The following is a 14,005-nucleotide window of genomic DNA, read 5'->3' as shown; positions in this document are numbered from 1 at the left end:
TACAGCCAGAATAAATGCTATTTGAATGATATATCAGTCTAACTCAGGCTGCACCAGCCTGCATAAATGACCATCGAATATCTCACCAGTTTGAAAAACATAGGCCTATACATTATCGTTCAGCCAACATACAGTAGCCTCGTCAAACTGTGCCAATAACCACAGTAGGCTAATCGCTCTGCTTCTACAGGATAATGCAATGCAATGTAATTATATAAGCCTATGTGTGATTTAGTTTTCCTCAACTATTCCCATAGTTTGGGGCTTGGACCTATTTTATTTAAGCTTTACTTCACAATCCATTCTTCTTTCTACTCTATTTCATTTCATTTCAAGGACTTATACTTTCGCCTATAGCTTTCACACTGGACTGATGCTTCAACTCAAATGTCTTTTCAGAATCGAAATTGAAGTCCTTGACATTCAGAATTGTTTTTGGTGGACATAAAGGTTAGGTTTGTATCATCAGAGTCTTTCCGAGTCTACTGAAAATCAAATCCCACTTAAATAAAAAAATCTTTATCATCTTTATTATTTACAAATGTAGCTGTCAACATCAAAATAATGGGAAAAAAAGGCAAGAGTTCTGACAAATAATAACAAATTAAAAACTAGAGTAACAGGGTTGGAAAAGTCATCATACCCTTGACTTAATACCTTGTAGAGCTTCCTTTTGGTTTAATTACAGCCATCAATCTATTTGGATATGTTCCTTAGCTTTGCACACCTAGATTGGGGAGTATTTGCCCAATCGTCCTTGCAGAAATGTTTACAGTTTGCAACAAAGTGTAACTTTTTAACAAACACATCTAAGAATGCCATGACTTTATCGTCACAGTTCAACGTGGAGTGGATGGAAGCTGATCTAGTATTGACATTATAACAGTGTTCCCTTTCACCCCATCTGGAATTGCACAGTGTCTGGAGCTGGATCAGCAGATCTCATCTGTGGGTGAGACCACCGGAGCGGGGTGAGTCTCTCTTGGCTCCTGACCCCCCGAGAGAGGCTCATTCTCAGGCAGGTCTGGAGGACTGTGTTGGCCCTCCACATGGAGGCGTGTGTTATGGCTCTCCACATCATCGCTGGCTGGTGATCCCGAGCACATCCTGAGCCTGTGTTGGTATAAAAAGACCATGAAAACAATACATATCACGATGCAGGTTCCTAGGATGGCCCACATAGGCTTCGCCGGAACTTGGTGATCTTCAGGTGGTGGTACTGAAATAAGAGAACACAAAAAATTATCATCAGCATTCTTTTACATATCATAAATTGCTTATTTTGTGCATGGGATTTACCTGTATGCATATCCATATTATTATTATTATTACATATGCAAACTTCTCAAATATATCTTATATTTGCATTATTTTATTACATATTAACTCCTCATAGATGTCTTACTTTTTAGCCTCAACAATCTAGGAAATACTTCAGTGTACAACCTCACATCATTAAGTGTCGTTGGAAACTTAGTTTTGCATGGATTGTTCAAGGACACTTAATAAAAATGAGACCCCACCTACTTCTTTCATAAGCATGTAGTTTTACATTTGCGTTACCAGCTTGATAAACCTTATGGTTCTGTTATGGTTAAAAAATGCATAATATATTTCATAAGCAGGTGTTTAGAATAGAAGGTGTTATACTCACAATCCTTTTCAAACTTGTCATGTTTGCCTATATGGTGAAAAAGTAGAATTATTAATATTGTTAATGAATATTACACATCTATATTGTTTTATGTTTGGTACATCATGCAAAAACATGATCATTTCAGCTGCATTTCAGTGACTCTGAATATGTTACAGGTAAGGTACCTGGTGGTAGTGTGATATTGACGGATGTTGTTGCAGAAGCACATGTTGTATTAACAACGAATCCATACACTTGTTCTTTAGGATCCTTGACATCAACAGTGAGTGCTTCACTTTCAAGTGTTCTTATGCAGATGTCATCCATGTCACAGAGGTCACTATATTCAACTTTACATTCTGAGTGTGACCCCAGCCCATAAAAATCAAGACTGCATTTAACTTTCCTAATTTCCCCATCATATGAGCAGTTCACTTTAACCCCTAAAAAGAAAATCAAAGCATTCATTCAAGAACATGTCAGAAAAGAGACATATTTTTAAAAGACAAAAGAATCTCGCGTCAGAGAAGCAAGCTATGTCACTGAAGGGTAATAGCAGTTGTGGTAGCACCATTTTTTTTTATTTACCTTCTTCACCACTGCACTGACCCAGGAAACATAACCATGAAGTTATGACCAAGCAGAGTGGGCGTTTCATCATGCCAGGACAGTCACGAGCCTCAAGCCTGACCAGCAGCAACCCAGCAAGTTTCTGTCCGAACTTCTGAACTCGGCTTCTTCTGAATATTGTTTCACAAATCAATGACTGTAAAAAAAACCGAATTATAGTCATAGCTTAAAAAATGCTATGTATACTACCTAGATAGTGTGGGAGAAATGTAGCTTAAATATCTGAAATAAGGTTTTGTCTTATTTCAGATATTAGGTATTTATTCATTAGTAATTTATTCATCTCAGCAGAGAAGTTTCATATGGACCAGGCAATCGGGAAAAACAAAGTCTGAGCACCAAAGAGTATCATAGTTTCATTGTATCATTTCATTATCAACATGTACCATATCATTAAACCTCCCAGCACACACACACACACACACACACACACACACACACACACACACACACACACACACACACACACACGCGCATTTGATCAATTAGTTAACCTAGTTTGTAATGTTCCTAATAATTGATACTTCTATCCTTGTGAATTCATTCTTCAGTTGGAGACTAACCTAGTTCTTTAAGTTCTTCTTAATTGATCTGTTCCGGTAACCATAGTGAGATGGCAAATCACGTGTTGTATGACAAATGTTTTTAACCCACTTTTACTGTAATGTCCTTGATTCTTAATTAGGCTAAGCTTTAACAGAGGAGTCCATTCAAAAGTGTAAGATCTTACAGAAACACAAGTATCAAAGCAAAAACAACAGGTTAAAAGCCCATCTTTGTCATTTTCCCCAGTGTAATGAACTGCATGATAAACATTGCTCATCTTACAAAACTAGGCCTAAATGTTAAGACAAACATTAGCTAGTAGGCTACAGTTGGGCATAATGAAAAGCACTCTCATCTTCAATATGCTTTGCCATAATACTAAAATAGTAAAAATTGTAGAACGTTCTTTACGTGCACATAAATATTTGCAGATACACACGCATGCTGTTGAAACTTTTTTTTCACCAAACAAGTCAGTGCAACATATGCATAGCAAGTATATTTATATTGGACTCTCCCTCCCCTCATTCTCACCCTTCCTCTTCCTCTCTCTGCAATGTCTTCCATTTTTGTTGTAAAAAAAAGGTGCTCACTTCTTCTATGGATTTACTGTATTGTTTTTATCTTTGTAAAGCACACTGGGTTGCCCTGCTGGACAAAATGTGCTACTGTATGTAGGAGCCATTTTTTGGTTTCGTTATGTGAATGTAATTGGTCCACTACAGTAGGGGTCTCTATGTTATGCTACGTGTGCGCACACCATGTAATGGGGGAACCACTGTGCAGGTGACCGGTGTTACTTGACGGAGGGGGAACACACATAGTTTTTTGACTGCTTTGCTGTGGCAGGCCATACTGGCTTACGATACGTTGTGTACTTTGTGGACGCTTGAATACTGGATTTTTATAATACAAACTTATGGTGAGCAATAAATACTTTTAAAGGGCATGTTACGTTTGGGATGCATTTTCATAGACACAAGTAACGCAAGTGGCTATAAAGCGCGTCAATTAAGTGCCCTGTCTAGTAACCTCTCGGGGCTTCAAGTTTAGGCTTAGCCTCTACATGCTATATAAATAAAGTTGCCTTGCCTTGCCTTACCTGTGGTCTTTTCATAGTGCTTACTTACTGATTGAAGTGGTATAAATTAAGCATTGAGGTGTTTGGCTAGGTGGCACATATATTGGTCAATTAGCTCATGTAGTGTAATTTTGAATGCCATTGTTTTGAAACTACTTTATGTCAGATTTTTGTGTCTTATACAGAGAAATATTCTGTGAATATCTCGAGAATCGTAGGGCCTAAAAGAGGACCACCTTTTTTTGTATGTCTTAGGGGGCCATGTAAACCCATCCCATAACCACTCATTTCATGAATAGTGCCACTTAGTTAAAAATTAAAAAGCAAAAATGAGGTGTTGTAATCAGGTATCTCTGGCTGACATGGCCAAAACAGCACGGAATTTGGAGTGTATTATTATGACACCCTCTGAATGTATGCCAGGTTTTGTGTAATTTGGTTCACGGGGAACGATACTATAAATTTAATTAATATATGTGTAGCCTACTGTACATTTAGTGACTGTATACTCCGCACACACATGCACACACACACATATAAAGATACATGCACACACACGCGCGCGCACAGACACCCCCCCTCCCCCCCACACACACACTCACAAGTGAAAATACACACACAGACACATAAAACACACACAAATGCAAGCAGACACACACGCACACATCCCATTACCTCCACAAAATAAGCTCACAAGCGAAAACTCACAGACAGAGAAGTACACACATACACAAAAGCAAGCGCACACATGCTCACCTGGTGCTCACCATGCTCGCCATGCTCGCCATGCTCACCTGGTGGCATGGAAATATAACTTTCGATTACTGTAAACTCTCCTATGATGAAAATGAGTCTTCCGCACCAACAAAACGCTACCACTTAGGACCAGGCTAGATTCGAACGCCATCATTTGATACAATAGTGTTTTGTATTATGTTAGGCTAACACGCACAACATTTTGAAATGCATTTCAAGACACTTTCAAAAACAATCTGACGCCGACTTACCAAATAGGTAGCCTATTCTACTGCCCGACAATCCGTTGACAGAAGCTGTTCCCAAACTCCTCTCCTAGAATGGAGGTAAACTGGAGAGAGGGACTAAGTCCCGCCCCCATTCGTGAAAACGCACCTATCGTTACAGGCGCAAATGTATTTAATTATTTGAGATGACATTTTGGGATGGTGGTGAAGTTTGCCCCTTGTCTCGAAATCCTATAATGTGATATTCATATGTCATGATATAATAAACATGGCGAGTCAATATTGAGCAAGAATTCACTTTAGCATAGGCTACACAAATATGATCCCCACAGTAAATGCTTTGAACTGACTGTAGCCTATGATGTTATGTGCACAATAGGCTATGTCTACCCAACGAAAAGGACTCTTAATAAGTAGAAATGGGATGTAAGAAACTTGTGGATACCTGATAGGCCTATGCTATTTGTGCTGCATCCAGTGTGAATTTGCAGTTTAAACCTACATTTGCAGGCAGACGAAATGAGCGTTGAGGTACACTGTAGGAACGGCAGCTGAGCGTTTGTCAGAGGACAAAAGTGCGTTCAGGAAAACACCTGAATTTCCGATTTTGTCATCCCCACGAGAGTGTGATATTTCAAAATCCCCATGTTAATTTCCCATAGGAAAAATAGTCAGATACCGTATCTCCTTATGGGCAAAGATGGTAGCTTTTTTGTAGGCGAACTTCAACATATCTCCTTATGGGCAAAGATGGTAGCTTTTTTGTAGGCGAACTTCAGAGGTCTATTGTTCTTAGGTTGGCATACATTTGAACCTAAACTATTCAGATCACCACAATGTGGCCATACCATGCCATTACACCACTAAGCAAAATTCATAAACGCCTCTGGAATCCCGACAGAATTACGAATCAGTCCCAAAATGTAATCGTTTCTTCCTTGGGTCATGTCCGACCTTCCCTGAAAATTTCATCGAAATCCATCCATTACTTTTTGAGTTATCTTGCTAACAAACAGACAGGTAGACAGGTAGACAGGCAAACAAACAAACGCCGGTCCCCGATGAAAACATATACCTCCTTGGTGGAAGTAAAAAATCCTCAATCGGTCAGTCTGCCTTTTCATGAGCATGATCGAGACTTCACATGAGACTTCCTGGACCATGGGTGCGTGCCCGTAACCTGACTTTCGCCAGATCCTGTAGGCTAGTTCGCTGTCTGCTTCACACAAGGATCTGGGACTTCTCGATAGGAGATGTATTTCTGAAGGCGGGTCCTTGTAAAACATCCTCGCATGTGATTTGATAAACCACTTGCCTGTTATCTTGAATGACGTGCTAGGCTTCTTCAAACTCTTGCCAAACCCGGTCGGAAGAAGAGTAAAAACATCCTTGCCACCAATAAATGTCTTCAAAACTATTCTCTGTTAATCTTTTAAAGAATGAATACTCGATAGATTCGACAAAACGGTTGAAATAGCAGAATTAATGTCAGCACAAGACTCCTCGCTGCGTGCCGCCATTGTTAATTGAATCAAACACTCGCTTCGGCGCTCCTGATTGGTTGCTTATTTTTTGATCACTGGCCCAGGGGTTTGGATTGCCCTCGCGTCCAGACCCTTGTGTGGAGCTCAGCGAAACGCCTCTGTTTCTGGGTCTGGCGAGAGTCAGGCTAGCGTGCCCGAGGACTCCTGAAATTGCAAGCCTGGTTCTACCGCTACAGACCACTAGGGCGGCCGAAAAAAACATTGTTCGCCATTTCACTACCTACAATGACAACGCAATAATAGCTAACGGTTTCTCAGCTTTGTGGCTTGTGTATTCATGGTAGGATATTTTTTCATGTTTGTTAAAAATGACTACCAGTATCGGCCAATATATGAGTTATCGGTGTTTGAAAAGCTCATACTGTATATCGAAGTTGGTATGTATCGACCTTCAAAATCCTACAGTATATGGGTCAGGCTATATTGGCAATGAAGACAAATTGACATAGCATACTGTACACACATACTGTACAGTGTGCACTGCAGACACACACACACACACACACACACATGCAAGCATACAGCCACGCACATACAGTACAAGCATACACAAAAGCTGCAAGAGTAGGGGATGGAGTAAGAGAAGGAGACAAATTGACAAGCGTGATTTATTTTTGTGGAGAGAATGTACATATTTTTTTTACCACTATGTGATACATCTATCAATATAGCCTAACTATATTTATTGGCTAAATCTAAATGTTAGTGCCTCCATTATCCCTTGGTGCCCTGCTGTACGCACAGTGCACCGTGCGTGTGGCAGTAGCGGTGGTGTGGGTCACGCATGTGTTCTGACAGCCTCGGTATCCATCTTCATTCCAGTGAGTGAAGCCGGGTTCACACTGTAAGCGGTATGCGCTGTGCTCACCACTAGGTGGCTCTTGTTTGAGGTAATAACCCAAAAATGTAAGTTGTGCTCGCTGCCGTGCTCAGCCCAAAACACCTATGATTTACAGAGCGCCACCGTCAGAGGTCAGTCAGTGACAGAACACCGGCAAAGTGGCAAAATGGACACTTCAAGGAGACATGGAATGGGGCAGCTAGAATCAAACCAGCAATCCTTTAGCTGTGGAATTACTACTCTAGTACCTCATGTCAACAATATGTGAAGATGTTTGATTGGCATCCTTTATTTATTTAATCACCTTGATTCCTCAATTTACAGCTCATTCAGATGTGTAAAAGAAATGGTCAGCAGCCCCAAGCTCATAGGGTTGGGTGGGTACACACAGACATAGGAAAAGCTGCCAGATTAACGTAAAACAATTATTAAGTAAAACAACTTTGAAAGGTATAAAAATAATAGCTTGTTACATATCATCACAGTATTTCTATATTTTTTTGCACCTTGTTTACCCAATGAAAGGAAACTAGTTAAAATACATTAAAGGTAGGGTCCCCATATCCTGAGAAGATAGTTGAATTTTTACCTCCCCTCTCCAGGTCCCCCTGATGTATGTACTCAGCACAGCTGGGTTTCAGCCACTATGTTCCCTATTTAAAGAGCCAGTAGTCAGAAGAACTCTGGATGGAGAGCTAGAGGAACGACCGGGGGATGTAGCTGAACTTGATGACAAGTGCAGTGTATTGTAATCAATGGGCCCCTGTAAATTAGTCTGGAGGTGACGATAGCTGAATTATTTAGACTTGATTTCTATACAGAATGGTACCAAGTCATTTGGACTTGATTATGGGGCGTGTTTCAACGATGCAGGGGAGAATGTTTTGCACACCATTGGATAGACATAATCAGAGCCATATAGATATCTATATGGTATCTATATGGCTCTGGACATAATCAATCAGAGCAATGACATACTGTATGTGAATCCTGCAGGGATAACAACCAAATACTTCCTTCTTCTCAACAAATATCTTAATCGCTGTTTTCTGTGTTATTGCATCAATATCTTGTTCAACAGGCACAATGGTGAACGCTTCGGAATGCTTCTCCTGCGACAGCCTTTTGGTTGTAAACAAGATCAGCTCAACCCTACCCAGGGTGCATCTTCCAGGCCACATGTATGCATTTAGGAGTCTTTGATTACAACCCAAAGCAATTGTGGTCAAATTAAGCCTGCCTTACACTGACAGACTTTGACAAGATTTGGGAAAGATTCTTGAAAGATTGTCTTTTGAGTAAAGCTTGGATGAGGGGCATAAGTTGAGAGACTACAATCTTTCAAGAATCTTTCCCAAATCTTGTCAAAGTCTGTCAGTGTAAGGAAGGCTTTAAGTGAACTAGGACAGTACCCGTATAAACCCTGTCTGTGCTTAAAACCACTATGTTTTTTAATATCTTTATCAAGGTTTGGCCACATTCAATTCTGGAGATATTTGAGAAATATATCTCAAATGTTCTTTATATATTCTACTTATTACTCTCTCGCTCATTTGACTTGGGCTAGTGTCTGGTGAAGAGCTCTGTGGCTCAAAACGTCACAGTTCTCAATTAAGTCATTTCAGGGTGAAGCAGTGTGTCAGATTTTTTGCACATTCACCAAAGCCAGTTACTATCACAAAAGGGGCAGTTGGAGTGTACAGGTGCATCTCAAGCATTTAGAATATCATGGAAAAGTCCATTGCCTTGCCCATTAAAGAAATTAAAGGCTCAGGTGCTGGTATTTGGACATACGTAGCTGATTAGACCTCTTTTCAAGTCAACATTTCTTATAATTTCTTAATCCTAATATTTTTGGTATAGCCTACTGATTTCTGATTTCCATGAGCTGCAAAACTGTAATCATCAAGATTAGAATAATTAAGATTAAAACTAAAAAGGCTTGAAATATTTCTAGATTATATGAAAGTTTCACCTTTTGAAATAAATCACGGGGAAAAAAAATAGCTTTTCATGATATTCTCATTTTTGATATGCACCTGTACTTGTCCCTTCACCTGTGTATCACCATTCTGTTTCCAGGTTGGTGCATTCTACAGATACAGTTTTCAGACTTGATTACTGTAAATTGTGTTGACATCAGTGGTGTGTAGTCTACGTGAAACGCAGGACTACACAGTATACCCACTTAAAAAGCATCACCATCTCCGTATACCCACTTAAAATAGGCAAGGATACGTGTTAACATGTGGGGTTGATCACAGTACACCCACTACAGCTAACTACTAGGCCACGTCACAGTATATTCACTACAGCCAACTGGACTGCATCACTGGTTGGCACTGGTTGGCTTTGTCCAGGTCTATCTCCGTTGACGATGACATCCGTGGGCAGTGACCGTTCTGTCTCCTCTTATAAATAAGAGTAAGTGCAACCAGGACAACGACACCAAGAGTGATGAAAACACCAGCTGCAGCTATGCGTGTATCCCCCTCTGAAAGCATATAATGAATAACATTGATTTAATACTCAGTTTAGCATGCCTACTTTTATATTTCTAGAGTTCAAAGGAGCACATTCATACAACTTACAAAACTGATATGTACAAAGCAACATAAGTATTGTTCTGCTGATGTTTGTCAGCAGAACAATATTGTTCATACTGTATGTATACCTTCAACATTTTGTATACTTGAAGACCATTGGTCTTATACCACAGTTTGTTACCACACTAAATCAAAACTAACATGGTTGTGTTTACAGCAGCGTTCATACAGACTTCCATTATCATTATTTGCTTTTGATTCCTAATCACTCAAATCTGTCGACATAATGAAAAAAAGATCTGTACATTGTGATTGCCATTATTGGTACCTTCCTTTTCTTTAAGCTCTCACATTAAATTAGTCATTTTACATTTGAAAACGTATTCTGGATTGTTCGCTTCAATTTTTCATAGACATAGCCGTTGAATATCGAACCATTAGGCTGACCTTGTATCCCTATACTCCCTAGGACATTGGTACTTGTGGGTGGTTGGGGTGTTGCATCTGCATAAAAAAAGGAAATAACAATTTGGGAAGTTTGGAAACTGAAGTATGAATGTATATAGATTATAAAAGTATAAACATAATTGCTAAAACATAATTGCTAAAATTGTATTTCTGCCATTACCTGGGGTATGTCCTGTAAGATTGATGTTTGTAGTTGCAGAACCACAGTCTGTCCGCAAACTGACTGCATAAATATCTGGTTGAGGATTCAGGATGTATGTGTGTATTTCTTTGACATAGGTGTTACATTTGTATACACCTTCTTTGCAGACATTCTGACAACATCCATATTTATCTTCATTGATGAAAAAAAACCTAAAGCCACAATTCTTCTCCGAGGAAGGGATTTCAAGGTAATCAATGGTGCATGTGACACTCACATTCTGGCCAGTGCGTCTCACCTCTCTGCAACTCACCTCTATACCTAAAACAAAGCACACAAGACACATTTTATGTATGTAATTACTTTGATGAGACATCTAAACACTTGTCTAGGCTACCTCTACATGCTAACCGAGCAGACACACACAGTATCCTTGTTAACATTTAATTCAACTTAATTTACTTTTATTTAAGAATAGAACACGAGATCTCTTTTTCAGTGGGTGCTCAAGTGTGTTACTACTCCACCATGGGTGCCTCTCATATAGGGATTTATCGGTCCTTCCTTCCTTCCTCGACCCTCGGTCGACGTCACGAGGACATCTCATTCATGTAATTGCAACCAGAGGAGGCAAGGCCATAGACAGAGTTCATCGGGCTTCGTTCCTCCATCCTCCGCTTGTTCCTTTGTCGTTTCCTTCACAAAATTCATTAGTAGGAGGGGCTATGACCGGGGGAAGGATCGAGGAAGTAAGGAAGGACCGATAAATCCCTATATGAGAGGCACCCCTTGTGAGTCATACAACTGCCACAGTCATACATAGCCTAACATATGACTGGCATACAGTATATTAGGTAATTAACCTTTGACTTGCATGCATGATTGTGCAATAGACAGTAGAACAAGTTATAGTGGAGTATTTATACTTTCAGGATCAGGACCATGACAATCATAAACCATCAAAAAATATGATTTTCTCGTAGCCTAAATACAGTGACGTATGTATTTAACTCTTATGTCCTCCATTTGAATGAATTTTCATAAGAATCAATAATTGCAGGTAATTTCAGTGGAACTGATGTTGGGTTATTGTTATTTGATTTATCTTTACTCAATCAAAACAACACAACTGTGTCTTTATTGATATTACCTGAAATAACATAACTTATTATTTTTTCAAAAAAATGGAGATGTAGCGTTTTGAGACCAATCTCTTATGCTGCACTTACTGCCCTCCACAGATGCTGCTGAAAGCGTTCCACAGATGACCAGAAGCATCCAGATCTGTGCCATCACATCATCAGAGGCTCCTCCTGTTTGTAAAGGAGGCAAACATGACTAGTTACTCCAATGCTTCACCATTAAGCCTGGTGTTTTCCCGAGATAATGAGGAGCATTAAAGCTGTTATCATCATGAGGAGATAATAAATACTCTCCTTCTTGACCTGATGCCCTTCAAAAATTACGCAAGCACAGATTTCTATACTGGGGTGCGTTTCCCGCATGTCCCACACACCTGTCCACAACAGAGATTTGATGAATGACCACTTTAGTTTAATCCGTGAATTATCTCTGTGCTTTTATTCATTGGTATAGGTGGACCTTAACGACTGCTTTGAATTCACTGTTAAACATGAGTCATTTAAATGCTGGTGAAAAATCTACTCTCTCTGAAGTTCGCCTACAAAAAAAGCTACCATCTTCGCCCAAATAAGGAGATCCGGTATATTGAGATTTTTTTTCTATGGGGTTTTGAATTATCGCACCTGTCAAAGTTAAACTCTTGCGGGGACGAAGAAATTGGAAATGCGAAAAGACAATTTGCACTGTGCAGTTTTGTCCTCAGCCTTGAAGTAGATTGACCTTCGGTAAATTAAGACGGGCGGCACACATCTTTGCTACTAACTTACAGTGTAGCCTTACTTTGCAAAGTTAGCTATCTTCAGTTAACACCCCCGATCTCTTTATACGGGCAAAGATGTCACATATGGTTCTTTTTTGTTGGCGAACTTCAGAGGTCTAATCTCGCCATTACGCCAGCCGCTGGCGCAGTGCGATAAGTCTGATAGCCAACGATGTGCAGCACATGAAAGCTTGAAATCTGAAGTAGAGATTTTGCCTACAATATTCTCACCATTGTTTATATTTCTATTGCGCAGAGCATGTTATCTCCTCACTCCAGGACAATGTTAAAGGCTATCTAGTTGACTGATCAAAAGTGCGCACCTTTATACAGGTGCCAACGCAACAGCTTTACCAGCACTTTAATTTGACTCAAAAAATATTTCAAAACTGTCATTAATGTATAAAGTTCACCTATGAACCAACCAATAAACTTGATAGCCCCAACCAGAGAGAATTAGAGTTGATTCGCGGATTCAACTGGTAACGAAACATTAAGTGCGTTGTCACAACGACAGTCTTAAGTTCGTTATAGTTTAGTTTAGCAGTTAAATTGATCGGTCGGAGACCTCCAAAAAGAGGTGGTCTCGTTCAGGCCCATCTATCGAAATCTGTTTGGGTCCTGCCAACCTAAAACAAACATGTCCAACGGTCTAGTTGCAGTGAATTATGAGATCACTGCATCGTTGGTAACATTATTTAACCTCTTATTCACTTCTTGCATAAATGGCACGCGCGATTTGTTCGTGAAATAATAACGTGAATCATAGACAAATGATAGCCTAAAATTCACAATAGCCAACAAAACAAAATCTTTCCACAGTTGCGCACGAGACATATTGACATTAACATATCCATGCAACTGCAAATTGCAAATATAGCCTGCCCTATACAGATCATTTAAACATATGATTTGACGCCCAAACTAACCTTGGAAGTGTTATTGAATGGTAACCATGCAACTCCTCACTGATCTCCCCATACTGTAGGCTACATGTTGACTCACTCATGTAAACAAGTCTGCTTGGTTGCGGACCTGTTGCTGAATGGGAGAAGTGTGTCTAGAGCAGATATGTACAAGCTTTACTAGCTTTCACTTTCAATTCAATTGACTCAAAGGTTGACTGACTTGTTTTTGCTGACGTAATTGCACAGTGGTAATGGTTATGGACGCTTTATATCCAAAGCGACTTACAGTGAACACCTGGCTGCAGTAGTTTTTTTTTTTAAAGTTTGAAATAGTTACAACTATTATATTACAACCCTAACAACCCTAACAGGCACAGAGAGAAAAGGAAAGGAACACACACACACACACACACACACACACACACACACACACACACACACACACTCTCTCTCTCTCTCTCTCTCTCTCTCTCATACACACACAGATATTAACTGGAAGGATGCAGACAGAGAGAGAAAGAGAGACATGCAAATCAGAGAGAGACAGATTGAAATCAGTCCCCTGCCAGAAACCATGATGCAATGGATTCAGACACTAGGCTGCACATTGGCAATCTGATAGTAGCCTATCAGATTGTAACCTGAAGATACAATCTGTTACATTTGTGTCAATCTCTGTGACAAGTCTGTTTAAAACATCAATATCAATAGACCTCTGAAGTTCGCCTACAAAAAAGCTACCATCTTTGCCCAAATGTGGAGATCCGGTATCTTGAG

The 14,005-nt window shown here is 39.8% G+C and overlaps 2 protein-coding genes across 2 annotated transcripts; both read right to left on the bottom strand.

Annotated features, from left to right (window-relative positions):
* Positions 1–552: 552 nt before the first annotated feature.
* Positions 553–4,951, bottom strand: LOC134076174 (uncharacterized). The gene is made up of 6 exons (XM_062531176.1): positions 4,901–4,951; positions 4,650–4,687; positions 2,225–2,402; positions 1,822–2,079; positions 1,655–1,681; positions 553–1,219 (listed from the first exon to the last, which is right to left on the bottom strand). The coding sequence occupies exons 3-6, from the start codon at positions 2,295–2,297 to the stop codon at positions 933–935; spliced, it is 645 nt and encodes a 214-aa protein (XP_062387160.1). The 5' UTR covers positions 2,298–2,402; positions 4,650–4,687; positions 4,901–4,951; the 3' UTR covers positions 553–932.
* A 2,080-nt stretch (positions 4,952–7,031) lies between these two features.
* On the bottom strand, positions 7,032–13,361 carry LOC134077022 (uncharacterized). Its single transcript, XM_062532376.1, has 5 exons — positions 13,250–13,361; positions 11,647–11,730; positions 10,436–10,738; positions 10,255–10,311; positions 7,032–9,755 (listed from the first exon to the last, which is right to left on the bottom strand). Exons 2-5 carry the CDS (start codon positions 11,708–11,710, stop codon positions 9,571–9,573), a joined length of 609 nt encoding a protein of 202 aa, XP_062388360.1. The 5' UTR covers positions 11,711–11,730; positions 13,250–13,361; the 3' UTR covers positions 7,032–9,570.
* Between the last annotated feature and the right edge of the window lie 644 nt (positions 13,362–14,005).

Source organism: Sardina pilchardus, chromosome 3 (assembly GCF_963854185.1).
Source record: "Sardina pilchardus chromosome 3, fSarPil1.1, whole genome shotgun sequence".
Lineage (NCBI taxonomy): Eukaryota > Metazoa > Chordata > Actinopteri > Clupeiformes > Clupeidae > Sardina > Sardina pilchardus.
The sequence above is the reverse complement of the archived record's forward strand: the minus strand, read 5'-3'. Positions and strand labels throughout refer to the sequence as shown.

Coding starts and splice junctions, on each gene's coding strand:
- LOC134076174 (XM_062531176.1), bottom strand. CDS start 2,297: ATGATGAAACGCCCACTCTGCTTGGTCATAACTTCATGGTTATGTTTC. Junction 1,682..1,821: donor CAATATCACACTACCACCAG/GTACCTTACCTG, acceptor TTCACCATATAG/GCAAACATGACAAGTTTGAA. Junction 1,220..1,654: donor TGACAAGTTTGAAAAGGATT/GTGAGTATAACA, acceptor CTCTTATTTCAG/TACCACCACCTGAAGATCAC.
- LOC134077022 (XM_062532376.1), bottom strand. CDS start 11,710: ATGGCACAGATCTGGATGCTTCTGGTCATCTGTGGAACGCTTTCAGCA. Junction 10,739..11,646: donor AGCAGCATCTGTGGAGGGCA/GTAAGTGCAGCA, acceptor GCTTTGTTTTAG/GTATAGAGGTGAGTTGCAGA. Junction 9,756..10,254: donor AGGGAGTATAGGGATACAAG/GTCAGCCTAATG, acceptor ATATGCTTTCAG/AGGGGGATACACGCATAGCT.